General features: G+C 43.2%; 1 protein-coding gene across 2 annotated transcripts; it reads left to right on the top strand.

Annotated features, from left to right (window-relative positions):
• The first annotated feature begins 762 nt into the window (after positions 1–762).
• Positions 763–7,931, top strand: LOC119305182. Of its 2 annotated transcripts, none has more exons than XM_037581776.1 (9): positions 763–919; positions 2,203–2,276; positions 2,382–2,455; positions 3,416–3,529; positions 5,731–6,116; positions 6,204–6,458; positions 6,770–7,145; positions 7,296–7,357; positions 7,438–7,931. In XM_037581776.1, the coding sequence occupies exons 3-8, from the start codon at positions 2,453–2,455 to the stop codon at positions 7,326–7,328; spliced, it is 1,167 nt and encodes a 388-aa protein (XP_037437673.1). In that variant the 5' UTR covers positions 763–919; positions 2,203–2,276; positions 2,382–2,452; the 3' UTR covers positions 7,329–7,357; positions 7,438–7,931. The 2 variants fall into 2 exon arrangements, with proteins under 2 accessions (XP_037437673.1, XP_037437672.1); XM_037581775.1 differs by having other exon boundaries at positions 764–919; positions 7,234–7,357.
• The last annotated feature ends 11,794 nt before the right edge of the window (positions 7,932–19,725 follow it).

Raw genomic sequence — 19,725 nt, 5'->3', positions numbered from 1 at the left:
AGAAGCAGCTCGGCTCAGGGAGGCGACGACCTGCGCCGGTCCTCGTTGAGGCAGTTGTGGAAGCAGTAGCCGAGCTCGTGCACGGTCACTAATACGTGGGACCAAGGCGGACATGTCTATTTCGTATCCATTTATGGCCCATATTTGCATCAAGTTTGGGTCGGAACAAACAACATGCACTTTGTCCGTTTGAGTCGTCCAGTTGGGCTAAGTTTTCGTTTTCTCGGATGACTATGTAATTTTTATTCCAAAGTAATGATCTGAGTGTGTTATCGTCCGAGAATCGTGTTAGGCTCATAATTATCAGTACTGTGTAACTTCAAGAGCATGCCCTTTATGGTAAATCTTAATTTGTATTTGTGTTCATCCCTCCACTAATACAATAATGAATTATGCATCAACATTTCATAAAACACAACTTACACTATATATGGTTTAATTCTGATAATGTGCAGTAATTTTTCTCCTTCTGCCGCACTACTAGTATACACTGTACTTTTCACCACGCATCATATTTTCTCTCACTAGCCATTTAGTCCGTCCACATTTACACGCAACAATGAATGACGCATCAGAAACCAACTTCTCATGTCAGCGCTCAATGGCCCTGTACGGAGCTTTTTCTCTTAGGGTAGAACGCGGGGACTCCAGGTTGCACCGATGCACGCAAATAAGGGTATACATGCAAGATGAAGACGGAGCAGTTGGCTATAAAGAAACCCCCATCCTTCAATCTACCTCCGGCGTCCCGGTACACCTCTGCTCCCTTCTCTCTCTCTTTGGGACACACTTGTGCCTCTCTCTCTCTCACTTTCTCACTCTCAATCTTTGTTCTTGGGTGCTTACACAGGGATTCGAAGCGACGAGTGCTTCTTCCTCGACTCCGGCCAACACCACCACCCCGTCCGCAGCCCGTCAGGTGCGTCACAACTCCTCTACGTACATACGTAGACGTAGTAATAGTAGACTAGTAGCAGGATGCACTTGCCTGTGCGTGCGTTGGCGGTCCAGGCGGCTCATGCGGCGCTTCGCACGAGCCTGCTGCTTAATTTTTGGTGCGGCAACCCGCATGCATCTTAGGTTAGTAGCTAACCTACGCAAGATGAACCATGCATGCAAGCCGACCGACCGTTGCCTGCACTGCGCCACACACCGGCCGGCCGGTCGGAGTGCATCATTCAGGTCCCGGTCAGGTTCCCTGCTGCCGCTGCACAAGGAAACACGAACCGTCTCCCGCGCCGCGCGCACCACCTCTGGCCCCGCCGCCAGCCGCATCGCCGCATCGCTCTCTTTTGCCACCGCAGCCGCCCGGCCCTCAACGCTGTGTGTCATGGCTGCCGGCTGGTGTTGCCTCTGGCGCACGCGTTGAGGAGTGCACGCCTCAACGCGGTCGGACGAGCCTGTACGGTCGCCAACCTCCATCACGCGGAGGAGGCGGACCAGCTACGGACTCAGCCGATCGGGCAGAGAGCCCGCCTCTGGCCTCTCCATCACGGCTGGGATAAGATAGATTTCTTTTTTACCTTCTTGCCTAGGTGGGCATGCATATGACGAGACAAGACATCCAAAGTGCTAGCCGCTCAGTCCCTAGCCTATTGGCGTCCTTTCTTGTGTACTGTCAGAGTTGCATTAATCTACTAGCAAGCTATTAATGTCGTTTTTTTTCCTTACTAACCGCTCAGTCCCTAGCCGATCGAGCAGAGTAATATTGTTGCATGCACGCGTCATAATCTAGCAGTAGCTCGTAGCTTACTCGGATGCACGCATGCTTAATTTTTCGTGCATCATAATCTGGCAGGAGTGCTATACAGGCTAGTAGTAGAAGCTTACAAGGATGGATGGATGCATGCATGTAATTATTTTATCATGCTAATTGCTAGTGCATCTAGTGCAGTAACAACAGTAAGCGCTAAATTACTTTGTGTCGTGCTAATAGTTCTTTTGCATCCTCCGTTTTTTTGGATGGTGGATACATGCTCCAGTTCTGTTAGCTAGAGTTAGGCCATGCATGTTTACAAGTTAGGACTTACATTCTATATGCTTCTGTAAACGTCGTTAATGTCCATTAGTTATTACTTACGAAACTAGTCATTAAACAACACTCTTATATATTACTTGGAATATTTTTAGATGTCCCGTTCTCTGTCATGCCATGGGTCCATGACTATAAATGTTTGTGTGTGCATGCATGTACTCTTCCAGCATGTATGTGAGTGACTAGGCAGAAGGTCGAGACCAAGGCTACCAAGAGAAACAACATCAACACTTCAACCAAGGCATGCCGCCCTTCATGAATATCTGATCCTGCATATATTTATTTGCTGATCTGACCATTTTTATGAGATATATGACTAGTGCATGTTTTACATAAAACATTTCAGACAATTCTAGAGCCAAGTTGCCAAACAGCAAAGCGCCCCTCCATCCGTAGCCAGAGGCCTCTCAATCAGACATGGTGCTTTCTCTCTCTCTACTCTTTTCTTCTTCGTGTTCATTGGTCAGATTAGTTCATGCTTTTCATCTCATGCTAGCTAGCTAGTACAAAAGTTATTTGCTGTGGACTATCTGATTAACCTTTGCATGCATTGGTTGCTTGTTAGACCTCCCAGGTTCTTACAATTGGTTGTGCCGATTATTTTGCACACACCGATCATGTCTAGTTAGCTCGCTATTAATAATGTCGTACTTGAGACTCAAATCAGTACATACAAGAGTGCTACTAGTTGCTAGCAAGCTGTTGTTCGGTGATTTGACAATTAATCATGGGGGCTTTGTCTCCTTTTCGAAAGAAACTAAAAAACAATTAATGCAGCAAGGCATAAAATAAAAACAATGCAGCAAGGCAGAAATTCTAGAGTGTATATTTACTAGTATATGTTACTCCCTCGGTCCCACAATATAAGAACATTTTTGAAACTACACTAGTGTAAAAAACATTCTTATATTATGAGATGGAGGTAGTAAATAGTTAAGTTACTTCATTAAATTTGCTTCAATACACCCTCCTAAAAATGTTTACCCGAATCTTAACTTAAAAAGTGTATTCTATTAATTAATTAATTTATTTGATTGCCTTCTTCAATTCTTTTAAGGCTGGTCACAATGGGCAGGAACTTAGGAGTAACATCACACACTCCAATGCAATTTTGCTTATGTGGCACATATTTAATGAAGAGAGAGCTGCTTGTGGTAACTAGCTAAGTTACCGAAACATCACGCACTCCAAGATACAATGAGTCTATGACCTAATAAATACATCGTTGCATGACACTACATACATGTTCCTACCCATTATGGAGGTAGTAACATAGTTTAGGGAAGTGTGTAGGTTACTAGCTTATGTTCCTGCCCATTGTGACTAAGTGGAGTATGTGGATCTATTAATTTTAGATTCCTGCCTTCCTAATTAATGCAGCAAGGGGGGCAATTCCCCGAATCGTCGTATAGCGTAGCAGAGAAGTTCGCAGACGAGACGGTGAAGCTGCAACGTATTCACAGGCAGAGGGCGCACAGTCGTGGAAACCTGGAGGTAACTACACAGATGGACATTAAATTACTAGTAGTACTTTTCATGAGTGCTAATCATTGTGAAAAAGTTGTTTGGTCACGGATATACTACTATCTTTGAGATGCATGTTTGAGTACCACCGCAAGTATTCCAGATCATAAAAAATCATGTAGGTCATGCATGGGTTGTTCGGTCCTTCATCATATAAAGTTTGCAAATCACGTAGCATTTTACTCTCTTTAGTCCACCTAGCAGCTCTAGTGTCTATGTATGTTGGCTTTCTTGCCAAGGTGGAATCGAATATATGGATACAACTTTTTAGCTTCCATAAATTTGCCATAATTTAGTTAATTTGATAAATATGGATATTTTTCTCTGAATCTAATTGATGGTATCATTTCTAAACTAAGCCAGAGCGTACAATTAGAACAGCCTGAACCGGAGACCAACCTTCCGAGCGGTTAATTTTGAACATAAATTTCCTTTGAATTGTCGCAACCGAGGAAACAAGCTAGCATTACAGCTACTGATCTGCTACTATTTGATAGTAAAATTATACACTGTTTGTAGTAAAGTTTCAACTGTAGTAGTAATCGAACTTGACCTTACTATATTCTTATTACTAGAACTAAAACTAGATTATTCTACTCCTACTACTTCGTTTCTGTGCATGAAATAATTTTACCATTAAATTTACCTAATATTGTTCCGAACCAATCACTAGAAGCATCGTCTTATGTTTTTAAGCATTACTACTATGTGTCTCAATTATAACATGCTGCTCCAATTTTTTGGAACTACTTTAGCGTTAAATTTACTATGTCGAAGTAATAAAAAATGCCTTACACACAAAATCATAACACAATAACTGCCTACACACCTAGTAGCGACTAATAGCAATTTGCTCTGTACCTGACCGTAATACAATTACCATCTATCAAGCATGTTCTCCATTAAAATGGTCTTTTGCGGGAAAATTAATTACCATCCAAACTATACAAGTTCCTCCCGGAACCGGATCCTCTAACATTGAGAAGGGAAGTTAAAGAAACTACATTATCCTAAGTTTCATTCTTTCTATCCATATGATTAAGGCTAAAATGACTTAAATTAATTTGCAAATTGATGACCTACTGTGTACATTTATAGTAATTACATACAAATAAGATGATAGTGAAATAAAATTAATTTTAAATTATTTATATCTATAGTAAATACCAGCAGTAAGCAACATGCTAACTACCTACTAACAGTCTCTTAACTTTCCTTCTACGTTTTACACTAGGCTAGCACTGTAGCATAGTGACTTTCCTTCTCCATGTTAGAGGATCCGCTTCCATACCTCTGATCCATATTGCTTATCGCTCAAATGGTTATATTTATGAGCAACAACGAGTAATATGAATAGGAGGGAGTGGTATTATTAGCATGTACCCACCCACGTGCCACACCACTCACGCATTGACTAGTCACAAGGCGGTAATGGTTTCAACTTCAGTACTAAGTACTACATTTTGTTAGAACCATTACTGATGTTATTGACAACATTAGCGAGGAAAAGGTGCATGCGTGTCAATCTCGTTACCACATAAGCTATGACTCCTTTTACCATGCCTAGCGACAGGAGCCTCTGGACGGAAGTAGGAAGGGTGGCAGCCGGTAGCGAGAATCAATTCCCAATTACTAGAAGCACCGTCTAAATTTACCGTGGGCTAATCTTGTTTAATTTGCGGTGGCGATTTTCGTGTGCAAAACAGCCCCGAGAGATGATTGATTTAGTGTATTTTTGCATACATTTTTTTTCTATCGGGACTACTCCCTCCATTCCTAAATAATTGTCTTTCTAGACATTTCAAATGACTACTACATACGGATGTATGTAGACATATTTTAGAGTGTAGATTCACTCATTTTGCTCCGTATGTAGTCACTTGTTGAAATGCCTAGAAAGACAAGTATTTAGGAACGGAGGGAGTAGTTAATTGCTCCCTTAAAACTGTACTGATATATGTTACGCCTTAAAAACATGATTTTTTTTTTGCATGATCTATCATTTGTTTTGCCTATGCATCTTTTTCTAGGAGTACTACTGAATCTTGACTGTTTAGACTTTCTAACTTTAGACTTATGCATGGATTTTCTACCTCTCGCTTTATAATAATGTAATACGAGGACATGTATTAGTACTAACGATAGTATTTATGTAATGACGATGCATGCAGGAGGATGTGTTTGGTGGATACGTTAGATCTTATGGCTTCAACTATGTCCAGGATAGTAATATAGCTCAAGGCATGATGTGGATCGGCTTTTCTGGTGGGAGATGGTCACCACTTCCTGTCACAGTGGTCCTCTTAGGAGCGACACGCGAAGATGGAAAGATTGGGCAAAGAATCGTTGAGAAAACCGCGAAACTTTCTGAATCATCAGATTTGGTGCTAGATGCTTATTTTAGCACTTACTGCAAACAACTCGGGCGGTACGTAGTGGTGTACGAGCAATTCGATGGCCCCTTTTTCGAAGGCAACACACCGCAAGACATTGCTGGGAATTTCTTTGGGGATTTGTTAAGGTACCGGCTGAATCCATTCTGGGTAGAGAAGATAAGGTAACACTTCACGTATTGATTGAAGATACATGCATGCATGCATAACATATCTGTCGTGTAACATGGATGGATGTTTAATTGTTGCAGGTCATTGATGGATCTTCTTGAGCATGGGAGAGCGAGATCCGTGACACATGGTGGTCTTGCCGATCCGGGAAGCTATGTGCTTTCTGGACAAACCGTGAAGCTTATAAACGTGGGGCGAGAAGTTGCTGGTCACGTTGTCTTGAAAGATCTGATGGATCTCAGACGCTTCATAAAAATGGACAACTATTTCAATGGTAATGCCAGTGCAGAGTGGCTCACTCTTGACATGCTTCTCGGATCTCACCTTGTGACCCGGTAAGTAAACTACTCTACGCCATGCCCTTAGGTGTAGTGATCATGCATCTGACCTTAGGTGTAGGGTACTTAATTAACATCTGTAACCAAAGGTTTATAAATAGGAGGAGTACTTACTCCACTCCATTCCGTACATGCATGCACCCTTATCTTAATTTCAACTAGTACTAGTAGTAGCAGTATGTAGATGTACATATATACACGCATGCATCCTTAATTAACATCCTTAGTACTACTAGTAGTAGTGTTACTCGATCGATCTTGTTTCTCTGATTAAGTTGGTAATTGATTTATGGATGCATTGCATGCAGCTTTAATCCTGGCTGGAAGAACGTTGTCGTGGGACACCCAATGTTATTGGGATCGGATGTGGATATAATCGCAGCTTTTGATGGGGTGTACACATCTATGGGAAAACTGAGTTCGATGAAAGCAACTAGGTTGGCCAACCTGTTGTACAGAAAGTTTCCTGGTTTCTACGACGAGCGGTCGATACGGAATCCTCGAGGACCTAATGACCATCACAATAATCTCAGGTCCAGTTTCCCACCAAATTCCGTTGTCTTCGATGGTCTCTTCGAATATACCTATCAGGGCGATCCACAATTGTATGGGGGTGATAAAATTTATCTAGAAATCATTAGACTCGCGAGGAATTGCATACACCATGCAAAAGATTATGATGAGGTATATTTCAAGTTTCTTTTCCATCTATGTTTGCATGCATTTAATTACTGGACCCGTCTCTCATGGTGCGTTCATTTACTACTTGTAGATATTGATAGACCCTGAAGAAATGCTTATGTTTATGAGAGCTAATTTTAACAATTACATCAGTACGACATACTCTTTGCTGCACATGGTGGATGATCCCGGGAGAATTGATGGCCCATACGAATGTAAGTTTTGATTACTACCGTGTGAAGCCATTTATATGTAAAATATAAGAAGATACACTAATTTCACTTTTGGTTCATAGGCGACGACAAGAAAAAACCAAGTACATCCACCATGGGGGATTATTTTTCCGTTGCCTTCTCCAAGGCCAAACAGTCCAAGAAGGGGAGAGGCCGAATAGGAGGTTGAACATTCATCATCACGATCCAGCTGCCGAGGGAACTGAATGGTTGATACCGAGGAAACTGCATGTTTACTTTTCTTCAAAGTTGGTGACTCGTGCTTGGGTCCTAGACCAACAGAACATCTGCATGTTTTTAATTTTCTTCAAAGTTGGTGACTCGTGCCTGGGTCCTAGACCAACAGAACATCCGCATGTTTTTTCTTTTCTTCAAAGTTGGTGACTCGTGCCTGGGTACTAGACCAACAGAACATCTGCATGTTTACTTTTCTTCAAAGTTGGTGACTCGTGCCTGAGTCCTAGACCAACAGAACAGTTTGTTTCTTAGTTCGCATCCCACTGTAACCGCAACCTGTAACACCGATGCCTCCATGGATCAGCTTGATTATCTTTTATCCTGATTCCTCAAACGCCAGGGTCCCATTACTTTCTTTTCCACTATTATTTTTTAGGGAATGCCTATATATTACGGAGAACAAGAAAGTACTCCCACCGTAAACAAATATAAGGGCATTTAGATCACTAAAATAGTAGTCTAAACACTCTTATATTTCTTTATAGAAGGAGTAGAGAGCAAAGGACTAGGATACAGAGAAAAGGCTATGAGAAGCAACCAAGAACAAACTATCATAGTCAAGTTCGGACCAAAAAAGAAAAAAGACTATGGCAGGGTGACCTCATGTCCTCAATATTATTTAACATTGTTGTATTCTGATTGAGCGTGCTAGACAGGACGACCAGATTGCAGGAGTAGTCCCACACCTTGTAGATGGTGACCTCTCTATTTTGCACTATGCCGATGACACAATTCTTTTCATGAAACATGATCTCGATAAGGCTCGAAACTTGAAACTCCGTTTGAGCAAATGTCGGGTCTTAAAATAAACTTCCATAAAAGCGAATTGTTCTGCTTTGAAGAAGCCGCTGAGGCGGCCGCCGATTATGCTGACCTATTGGCTGCTTACATGTTCAATTCCCGATTAAATAACCGGGAATGTCGATTCATTGTCGATGCCTCACCATTGCAGAGTGGAAGCGTGTAGAGGAGCATCTAGAGAAGCAATTGAGTTGTTGGAAAGGCTAAGATGCTCTCAGTTGGAGGACTACTGGTTTTTATTAACTCTGTCCTCACAAATATGGCTTTCTATATAATTTCTTTCTTCCAACGCCCAAAAGGGGACCTACAAAGATTGTACTATTTTAGGTCCAATTTTTTTTAACAAGGAGACGATGAAAAGAAAAAAAATACAGACTGGCCAAATGGAGCATGGCTTATAGGCCGAAAGACCATGGCGGCCTTGGAATTCATGACCTGCAAGTTAAGAATCTGCTTAGTAAATGGTTGTTCAAACTTCTTACTGAGGATAGTGTTTGGCAAACCATGTTGCGCAACAAGTATATAGGCCAAAAGGCGGTGTCTCAGGCATTTTGCAAACCTGATGACTCACACTTTTGGGCTAGCCTATGGTGGCAAAGAAACATCTCTTTCGCTTTGGGTCTTCGCGATAAAGGACGAGTCGGAGATTCACTTCTGAGAACACATCTGGCTATGCAATGCCAATATCCAAAAACAATATCCAGCCTTATACAACGCTAAGAATAATACTATTGTGCAACTACTTAGTTCATCCCCATCGAATATTTCGTTCAAGCGGGATTTGATTGGCCCCGACTGTTGGAGATATGTCCTTGTGGCAATAATATAAGGGTCATTATTTATCTCCATGTTCATAATTATGTTTATATTCTGTGCTATAACCGCTATGCACTACTAGTGAGAAGCCTACTAGTAGCGCGGGTTAAATAGCAAGTACTAGCGCGGGTGCCCGCGCTATTACTAGCTTGCTATAGCTAACTGGTAGTAGTAGCGTGGATGCCCGTGCTACTACTATAAATTTCAAAAACAAAAAAAAATCTCGATCCCATGCGTGCTGTCGATGTCGGCAATGTTTCGATCCAGAGACGACATGGGTCGCCAATGATGCGGATGGGCAGCGGCAGACCAGATCCGGCGGCGGTTGCAGGAGAGGGACCAGATTCACGATAGAGCAAGGGGTGGTGTGGGGCTCTGATACGTCCATTTTGCATCATGTTTTCCTACTGTTATCTATAGTGTTTTTAGTCAATATAACACTTTATGGAGTAATTTTAATGCCTTTTCTCTCTTAATATGCAAGGTTTACACAAAGAAGGAGAATGTCAGCAGCTGGAATTCGGGGCCTGAAAAAGCTATACCAGAGATACCTATTCTGCACATCTCCAAATGAGCTAAAATTTCACGGAGGATTATTTTGAAATATATAAAAAATACTGGAAGAAAATTATACAAGAGGGGAGGCACCAAGTTCCAACACGACACCAGGGCGTGCCACCCCCTAGGCGCGCCCTGGTGCTGTGTGGAGCCCCTGGCCCACTTTTGGCCCCATCTATTGGTATATAAGGACTTTTACCCTAGAAAAAAATAGAAGGATCACTTTCGGGAGGATGCGTCGCCGCCACGAAGCGGAACCTGAGTAGGAGCACTAGTGCTCTCCGGCGGAGAGATTCTGCCAGGGACACTTCCCTCCGGGAGGGGGAAATCGAAGCCTTCGTCATCACCAACTACCCTCTCATCGTGGGAGGACCAATCTTCTTCATCATCTTCAATTGCACCATCTCATCTCAAACCCTAGTTCATCTCTTGTATTCAATCTTTGTATCAAAACCTCAGATTAGTACTTGTGGGTTGCTAGTAGTGTTGATTACATCTTGTAGTTGATGCTAGTTGGTTTACTTGGTGGAGGATTATATGTTCAAATACAATATGCTATTTAATACCTCTCTGATCATGAGCATGATGATGATTTGTGAGTAGTTACTTTTGTTTTTGAGGACATGGGAAAAGTCTTGTCACAAGTAATCATGTGAATTTGGTATTCATTCGATTTGATGATATGTATGTTGTTGATTCTCTTAGTGGGGTTTGGTGGACGTCGACTACATGACACTTCACCATTTATGGGCCTAAGGGAATGCATTGTGGAGTAGTAAGTAGATGATGGGTTGCTAGAGTGACAGAAGCTTAAACCTTAGTTTATGCGCTATTTCGTAAGGGACTGATTTGGATCCACAAGTTTAATGCTATGGTTAGATTTATCTTAATTATTCTTTGGTAGTTGCGGATGCTTGCGAGAGGGGTTAATCATAAGTGGGCAAGTAAGAACAACACCCACGCACCGGTCCACCCACATATCAAATTATCAAAGTAATGAACGCGAATCAAATGAACATGATGAAAGTGACTATAAGGACTTGTTCCGGCCTGTACTTTGCAATAAAAAGGATTGGGCTACCTTGCTGCACCTTAGCTAATTTTGTTACTTGTTACTCATTACAAATTATCTTGCTATCAAACTACTCATTACCGCTTATTTCAGTGCTTGCAGAAATTACCTTACTGAAAACCGCTTGTCATTTCCTTCTGCTCCTCGTTGGGTTCGACACTCTTACTTATCGAAAGGACTACGATTGATTCCCTACACTTGTGGGTCATCAACACACTTTTCTGGCGCCGTTGTCGGGGCCTTTGGTAAGTGGAAATTGGTAAGGAAACATTTATATTACATACTGAAATTTATGGCTACTTGTCACTATGGAAAGTAATCCTTTGAGGGGCTAGTTATGAGTATCTTCACCTCGACCGAAAACAACAAGAGTTGCCTCTCCACCACCTATTGAGTCTACTAAAAATATTTATTTTGAAATTCCTATGGATATGGTTGAGAAACTGCTAGCTAATCCTTATGCAGGAGATGAAACTAAACATCAGGATATGCACTTGATCTATGTGGATGAAAATTTGTTGATTGTTTAAGCTTGCAGGTTTATCCGAATATGCACAAGAAGAAATTAATCCCTTTATCTTTGGAGGGAAAGGCACTGACACATGAGACTAGAACCGGTTAAAACTGGAATTTCACCAGAAATTTTATCCTATGCATTTAGTTCATCATGATCGAAATTATATATATAATTTTTGGCCTCGTGAAGGAGAAAGTATCGCTCAAGCTTGGGGAGGCTTATCTGTTGCATACATGCCCCAATAATTAGCTCTCAAGAGATATAATTCTTCAAAACTTTTATGCTCGGCTTTCTCGTGATGATCAAACAATGCTTGATTCTTCTTCGACTGGCTCTTTTATGAATAAAACTATTGTATTCAAATGGGATCTTCTGGAAAGAATTAAGCGCAACCATGAGGAATGGGAAATTGACAAAGGTAATGAGTCAGATATGAATCTTGAGTTTGATTGTGTCAAATCTTTTATGGAAACAAATGCTTTTCGTAAGTTTAGTACTAAGTATGGACTTGACTCTGAGATAGTAGCTACCTTTTGTGAATCATTTGCTACACATGTTGATCTCCCTAAGGAGAAACGGTTTGAATACCATCCACCTATAGAATTAAAGGAAGAACCCATAGATGTCAAGGAAGAAAAAACTATTGTTATAACATTGATCAAGTTGTTCCTACTGCTTATATTGAGAAACCACCTTTTCCTGTTAGGATTAAGGAACACTCTAGAGTTGCAAATGTGGTTAGGAAAAGTTATATTAGATCACCTAGACCCTCAGAACAGATTAAAGTTATACCTAGTATTGCTATGGTTAAAGATCTCTTGGTTGATAATGTAGATGAGCATGTCATTTACTTCTATGATGATGAAGCTAGAATTGCTAATCCAAATCCTAAGGATAAGAATAGACCTGTTGTAGGTATGCCTGTTATTTCTGCTAAAATTGGAGATCGTTGTTATCATGGTTTATGTGATTTGGGTGCTAGTGTGAGTGCTATTACTTTTACCTTATATCAAGAAATCATGAATGATATTGCACCTGCTGAAATTCAAGATATTGATGTCACCATAAAGCTTGCAAACAGAGATACTATTGCACCACTTAGGATTGTCAGAGATGTTGAAGTCTTGTGTGGTAAGATCAAATACCCTACTGATTTCCTTGTTATTGGATCACCACAAGATGATTTTTGTCCAATAATATTTGGTATACCTTTCTTGAATACTGTTAATGCTCAAATTGATTGTGTTAAGGAAATTGTTAGTGTTGACTTTTGTGGTATGTCTCATGAGTTTAATTTCTCTAAGTTTCGTAGCCAACCCCATGATAAAGAATTGCATAGTAAGGATGAAATTGTTGGTCTTGCTTCTATTGTTGTGCCTCCTACTGATCCTTTAGAACAATATTTGCTTGATCATGAGAATGATTTGCATATGAATGAAAGGAGTGAAATAGATAAGATTTTCTTTGATCAACAACCTATCGTTAAGCATAATTTGTTGGAAATATGCCCTAGAGGCAATAATAAAATGGTTATTATTATATTTCCTTGTTCATGATAATTGTCTATTGTTCATGCTATAATTGTATTAATCGGAAACCATAATACATGTGTGAATACATAGACCATAATATGTCCCTAGTAAGCCTCTAGTTGACTAGCTCGTTGATCAATAGATGGTTGTGGTTTCCTGACCATGGACATTGGATGTCATTGATAACAGGATCACATCATTAGGAGAATGATGTGATGGACAAGACCCAATCCTAAGCATAGCACAAGATCGTGTAGTTCGTTTGCTAGAGCTTTTCTAATGCCAAGTATCATTTCCTTAGACCATGAGATTGTGCAACTCCCGAATACCGTAGGAATGCTTTGGGTGTATCAAACGTCACAACGTAACTGGGTGACTATAAAGGTGCACTACAGGTATCTCTGAAAGTGTCTGTTGGGTTGGCACGAATCGAGACTGGGATTTGTTACTCCGTATGACGGAGAGGTATCTCTGGGCCCACTCGGTAATGCATCATCATAATGAGCTCAATGTGACTAAGGAGTTAGCCACGGGATCATGTGTTACGGAACGAGTAAAGAGACTTGCCAGTAACAAGATTGAACGAGGTATGGGGATACCGACGATCGAATCTCGGGCAAGTAACATACCGATAGACAAAGGGAATTGAATACATGATTGATTGAATCCCCGACATCGTGGTTCATCCGATGAGATCATCGTGGAACATGTAGGAGCCAACATGGGTATCCAGATCCCGCTGTTGGTTATTGGACGGAGAACGTCTCGGTCATGTCTGCATGGTTCCCGAACCCGTAGGGTCTACACACTTAAGGTTTGATGACGCTAGAGTTGTTATGGGAAATAGTATGTGGTTACCGAAGGTTGTTGGGAGTCCCATATGAGATCCCGGATGTGACAAGGAACTCCGGAATGGTCAGGAGGTGAAGATCGATATATTGGACGAAGGGTATTGTAGTCCGGAATCGTTCCGGGGGTACTGGGTGACGACGAGCGTGTCCGAAAGGGGTTTCGGAGGCCCCGACAAGCGTTGGGGGCCTTATGGGCCAAGGGGAGGGGGCACATCATCCCACTAAGGGGCTGTGCGCCCCTCCCACCCCATCTCACGTAACGTGGAGAGGTGGGGGCACCTCCTCTAGGGCCGCCGCCCCTCTCGGCTTGGGGGGCAAGTTTCCTAGGGGTGGGGGCGCCCAAACCCATCTACGGTTTCCCTTGTGGCCGCCGTCCCTCCCCTAGGGAAACCCTAGGGCGCCTCCTCCTCCCCTCTTCCCCCTATATATAGTGAGGGAGAGAGAGGGCAGCCGACCCCCTTCTTGGCGCAGCCCTGCCCTCTCTCCAACAGCTCCTCCTCCTCCTCCGTCGTGCTTAGCGAAGCTCTGCCGGAGAACCACGAGCTCCATCGCCACCATACCGTCATGCTGCTGGAGTTCTCTCTCGACTTCTCATCTCCCCTTGCTGGATCAAGGAGGAGGAGACGTCCCCGTGCTGTACGTGTTTTGAACGCGGAGGCGCCGTCCGTTCGGCGCTAGATCGGATCTTCCGCGATTTTAATCGCTGCGAGTACGACTACATTAAATGCGTTCTTGTAACGCTTCCGCTTAGCGATCTTCAAGGGTATGAAGATGCAATCCCTCTCTCTCGTTGCTAGCATCTCCTAGATTGATCTTGGTGACACGTAGGAATTTTTTTGAATTATTACTACATTCCCTAACAGTGGTATCAGAGCCAGGTTTATGCGTAGATTCTATGCACGAGTAGAACACCAGTAGTTCTGGGCGATGATTTGTTCAATTTGCTTACCGTTACTAGTCTTATCTTGATTCGACGGCATTGTGGGATGAAGCGGCCCGGACCGACCTTACACGTACTCTTACGTGAGACAGGTTCCACCGACTGACATGCACTTGATGCATAAGGTGGCTAGCGGGTGTCTGTCTCTCCCACTTTAGTCAGATCGGATTCGATGAAGAGGGTCCTTACGAAGGGTAAATAGCAATTTGCATATCACTGTTGTGGCTTTTGCATAGGTAAGAAACGTTCTTGCTAGAAACCCATAGCAGCCACGTAAAACATGCAACAACAATTAGAGGACGTCTAACTTGTTTTTGTAGGGTATGCTATGTGATGTGATATGGCCAAAAGGATGTGATGAATTATATATATGTGATGTATGAGATTGATCATGTTCTTGTAATAGGAATCACGACTTGCATGTCGATGAGTATGACAACCGGCAGGAGCCGTAGGAGTTGTCTTAATTTATTGTATGACCTACGTGTCAATGAAAAACGCCATGTAATTACTTTACTTTATTGCTAACCGTTAGCCATAGTAGTAGAAGTAATAGTTGGCGAGACAACTTCATGAAGACACGATGATGGAGATCATGGTGTCATGCCGGTGACGAAGGTGATCATGCCGCGCCTCGAAGATGGTGATCAAAGGCGCAAGATGATATTGGCCATATCATGTCACTTTATGATTTGCATGTGATTGTCGATGTTCTGGGAACGGGGGTCCCCAGACTTGCCTGCCTATGGCCCATGGCGTGGCTATGCTGGCAGGCCTGTACGGCCCATCTTCATTAGTAAGGCATTCAAGACCCTCGCGAGGGGCCAAGCCTCACGAGGCGGGCGACGCAAGACCTCCTCAGGAGCGGCCACACCAGGCTGCCTCACGAGGAGCAGAGAAATAAAGGCGGGGCAAACCTCGCAAGGCCCTCGTGACGTGAGCCGTGACGATCAGGATCAGGCGGGCGCCAGCGCGCGCAGCGTCCTTGTTTCCTCTTTGGTGCTAAGGCGGCAAGCGCAGGCGCGGAGTACCAAGGCATCAGGCAAAGGTTTCCATATCGGTGCAACAAGACCAGGACTGGAAGGACGGCAGGACGGAGGTCACCATGGAGCCCAAGACGGCGTCACCACTAGAGCCTTTTGCAGGCGAAGACCACTTTTGTCAGGATAGCTTGTGCTAGTTGTCCCCTTTCAAATTGCCGCCGTTGTTGGCTCCCTTGCCGCTCAATATTTGGGAAGTGGACCAAGGCCTATATAAGTAGAGCTAGCCACCACAGTAGGGACATCTCATCGGATATACCAGGTTCTCACCCACACAAGTTCATAGAGCACAAGAACACCTCAACCTCAGGAGGCTGTTCTTCCCCTTGTACTGTTCATCACCAGCCCAAGAGGCAATCCATCCACCACACACTGGAGTAGGGTATTTGTCACGCCCAATATGCGACCGTATCCAAAAGGAACTCGAAGGTCCCACCAAGGATAGACCCGCATATTGAAACGCTTTTGCAAGGTGGATATCATTACATCAACATTACATAATAGATGGGGATACATGCAAGAGGCATACATGCCACAAGAATACAACATCATCATACAAGAGATCAACATCCGACTACGGATGATACATAAACAGAAACTCAAACAATATCCACCCTGCTAGCCCAGGCTGCCGACCTGGAACCTATCCCTTGATCGAAGAAGCAAAAGAAGAACTCAAAGCAAGCAAGCATCGCTCTCGCGTCAAGATCATCGCATAACCTGTACCTGCAACTGTTGTTCTAGTAATCTGTGAGCCACGAGGACTCAGCAATCCCATTACCATGGGTATCAAGACTAGCAAAGCTTAATGGGAAAGGAAGGGGTAAAGTGATGAGGTTGCAGCAGCGACTAAGCATGATATGGTGGCTAACATACACAAATGAGAGCGAGAAGAGGAACAAAGGAACGGTCGTGAAGCTAGCAATGATCAAGAGGTGATCCTGAACACCTACTTACGTCAAACATAACACAGAAACCGTGTTCACTTCCCGGACTCCGCCGAGAAGAGACCATCACGGCTACACACGCGGTTGATGCGTTTTAATTCGGATCTGGTGTCAAGTTATCTACAACCGGACATTAACAAATTCCCATTTGCCACATAACCGCGGGCACGACTCTCGAAAGTTTAAACCCTGCAGGGGTGTCCCAACTTAGCCCATGACAAGCTCTCGCGATCAACGAAGGAATAGACCTTCTCCCAGGAAGACCCGATCAGTCTCGGAATCCCGGTTTACAAGACATTTCGACAATGGTAAAACAAGACCAGCAAGACCTCCCGGCGTGCCGACATCCTGATAGTAGCCGCGCGTATCTCGTCTCAGGCCACGACCGGATGAGCAGTCCGTACAACTAAAACCAGACCTCAAGTTTCCTTGAGGGGGCGCTGCAAAGCACTCTAGTTTGGACCAACACTTAGACAAGCATTGGCCCGAGGGGGCTGAATAAAGATGACCCTTGGGTTAATTACTCCCAAGGGAAAATATAGGTGGTGGTGAGGCAAATGGTAAAACCAATGTTGGGCCTTGCTGGACAAGTTTTATTCAAAGCGAACTGTCAGGGGGGTCCCATAAATCACCCGACCGCGTAAGGAACGCAAAATCCGGGAACATAACACCGATATGACGGAAACTAGGGCAGCAAGAGTGGAACAAAACACCAGGCATAAGGCCGAGCCTTCCACCCTTTACCAAATATATAGATGCATTAATAATATAAGAGATATTGTGATATCCCAACCAAATCCTGTCCACCATGGAGAAATCTTCAACTTCACCTGCAACTAGCAACGCTATAAGAGGGGCTGAGCAAAGCGGTAACATAGCCAAGCAACGGTTTGCTAGGAATGGTGTCAAAGGTTAGAGGTTCATGGCAATTTGGGGGGGCTTGATGAGCAAAAGATAGGTAACGCAACATAGCGATAGAACGAAGCAACTAGCATAGCAATGATAGTAGTGAGATCCAGGGTAGCGGTCATCTTGCCTGAAATCCCGCAAGGAAGAAGAATGAGTCCATGAAGAAGACGAATGAATAAAGCCGAACCAACCGTAGATGAACGAATCTTCACGATCGCAACGAAACAGGAACTAACAAGAAGAAGCACACAACAAGGTAAACACACCACACATGGACAAGGCATGATGCACAACAAGCATGATGCATGACAAAGCTACATGAAGCTACTCATGGCAAGAGATGATGCAAACAAGAACAACACATCAAGGCAAGTTTAAATGAGGCCGGGAACAACATATAACAATTCCGGTAAGTCCTCATAGGCATATTTCGAAATTGGTCCAGAACTGAATAAACATTAAGTTGAAGTTGTTAAACAGCAAGTTAAAAAGCACCAAGAGAATCTACACGAAATTCTAGTCAAGTTACATATAAAGTTCATTAGATTTGGAGCTACGGTCTAGAAGATATGAGCAAAACAAGTTAAGCATGGCATTGATGCAAAATGCATCGAAACATCAAGCAAACACCTCAAAACAAGGATGAAACATGATAATATGAAGCTACATGCAAAATCAAGCAAGTTTCATATAGAGCACACTCAAAACGGAGCAACGGTGCAACACACACACACTATACAAGTCATAACAACAATCTGTCCATAACAGCAACTAGGCATATTACAAGCATCAAAACAACAAGCTACAGTATCTCAACATAATAAAAAAAGGCATGGGCATGAAGTACAGGTAAAGCACTACAAAACATGAACACTGAGCTATCTCCAAAAACAACTAGAATATGCTCAAAAACATATGGTAAGATTGCAAATAATAACAGTTTCAGACTTTGCAGAAATAACATCAGGTTGCAATGTTTAGAGCAAGCAAACAACATGTTACAGGAACACATCATGGCAAACAAAGGCATGGCATGATACTACTAAATGCATAGATCAAAAGTCCCTTACTGACCATGAGCCAAAAAGGGACGGAAAATATGATGGCACCCATGTAAACATGGCAAGTTATATTACAGATTCAAACATGGCAGAAACAACAATAAGTAGGCATGTTCGTGAGCTTGAACCACTCACCACAGAGCAATACATGGCATGGCAATGCAACCAACAGCAAGAAGGCATGTTTATGAATCTAAGCATGGCAATAGCAAGGTCATAGGGTACATGGATCACTAGCAAAACACATGGGAACAAGTGAACTTAATGTTAACAGGTTGACAGCAACATTTTCAAGCAACTTTAGAGCAAGATTACAACATGTTCCAGCAGGCTATTATTGCAACCAAGGGCATGAATGGATAAAGCAAGACATGTATATCAAAACATGTTTATAGAGCATCTCCAGATTATGCATAGAATGTTTAGTAGAAGCATCTTAACATAACAACAAAATATAACAGAATCTGCCAGGAAAACAGCAACAGCAACCCTACTTAACAAGCTTGATACACTCAGCACACAACTCACAAAAATACATGGCATACACCCCTGGAAAGATGGCATGGCATAGATCAACATACATGTAGACATCAACCTCATAGGATGCACACATCAATCATGGCAAAAATGATAAATGAGCAAGTTATAACAGTTTCAGCAGATTAACAACAACATGCACTCTTCCAACAGCATTTCGGGCATCAAGATGAGCTCAAATGAAAATGATGCAATGGAATGAAATGAAGTACTCGTCGAGGCGAACAATATGACATATTACACGCACGAAACGGAGCTACAGATGCAGAGATATAGCATGATGAACATGGCATGATTATGTATGGATATCTTCGGGACTTGGGCGTTTTCAGAGGGGGAAAAGTCAACCTGCGGTGCACGGATGTCGAGGCGAGGCGGTTCTCGCCGGAAAACACGCCGGAGCTCGCGAGGGGAGGCGGCCGGAGATCAGAGTCGCCGGATCCGGGCGGCGGGGCCCTCCTCCGGCCGGATCTCGCCGGATCCGGCGCGGGAAGGCGACGGGCGCTCCGGCGGAGAAGCGTGCGGGGCAGCG

The sequence above is a fragment of the Triticum dicoccoides genome, chromosome 5B, assembly GCF_002162155.2.
Source record: "Triticum dicoccoides isolate Atlit2015 ecotype Zavitan chromosome 5B, WEW_v2.0, whole genome shotgun sequence".
Lineage (NCBI taxonomy): Eukaryota > Viridiplantae > Streptophyta > Magnoliopsida > Poales > Poaceae > Triticum > Triticum dicoccoides.
Note: the sequence above shows the minus strand (reverse complement) of the source record. Positions and strands in the feature narration are given on the sequence as shown.

Excerpts from the sequence above, each read along its gene's own strand:
- LOC119305182 (XM_037581775.1), top strand. Across the intron at positions 3,530-5,730 it reads ACAGTCGTGGAAACCTGGAG|GAGGATGTGTTTGGTGGATA; the intron begins GTAACTACACAG and ends CGATGCATGCAG. Across the intron at positions 6,459-6,769 it reads GGATCTCACCTTGTGACCCG|CTTTAATCCTGGCTGGAAGA; the intron begins GTAAGTAAACTA and ends CATTGCATGCAG.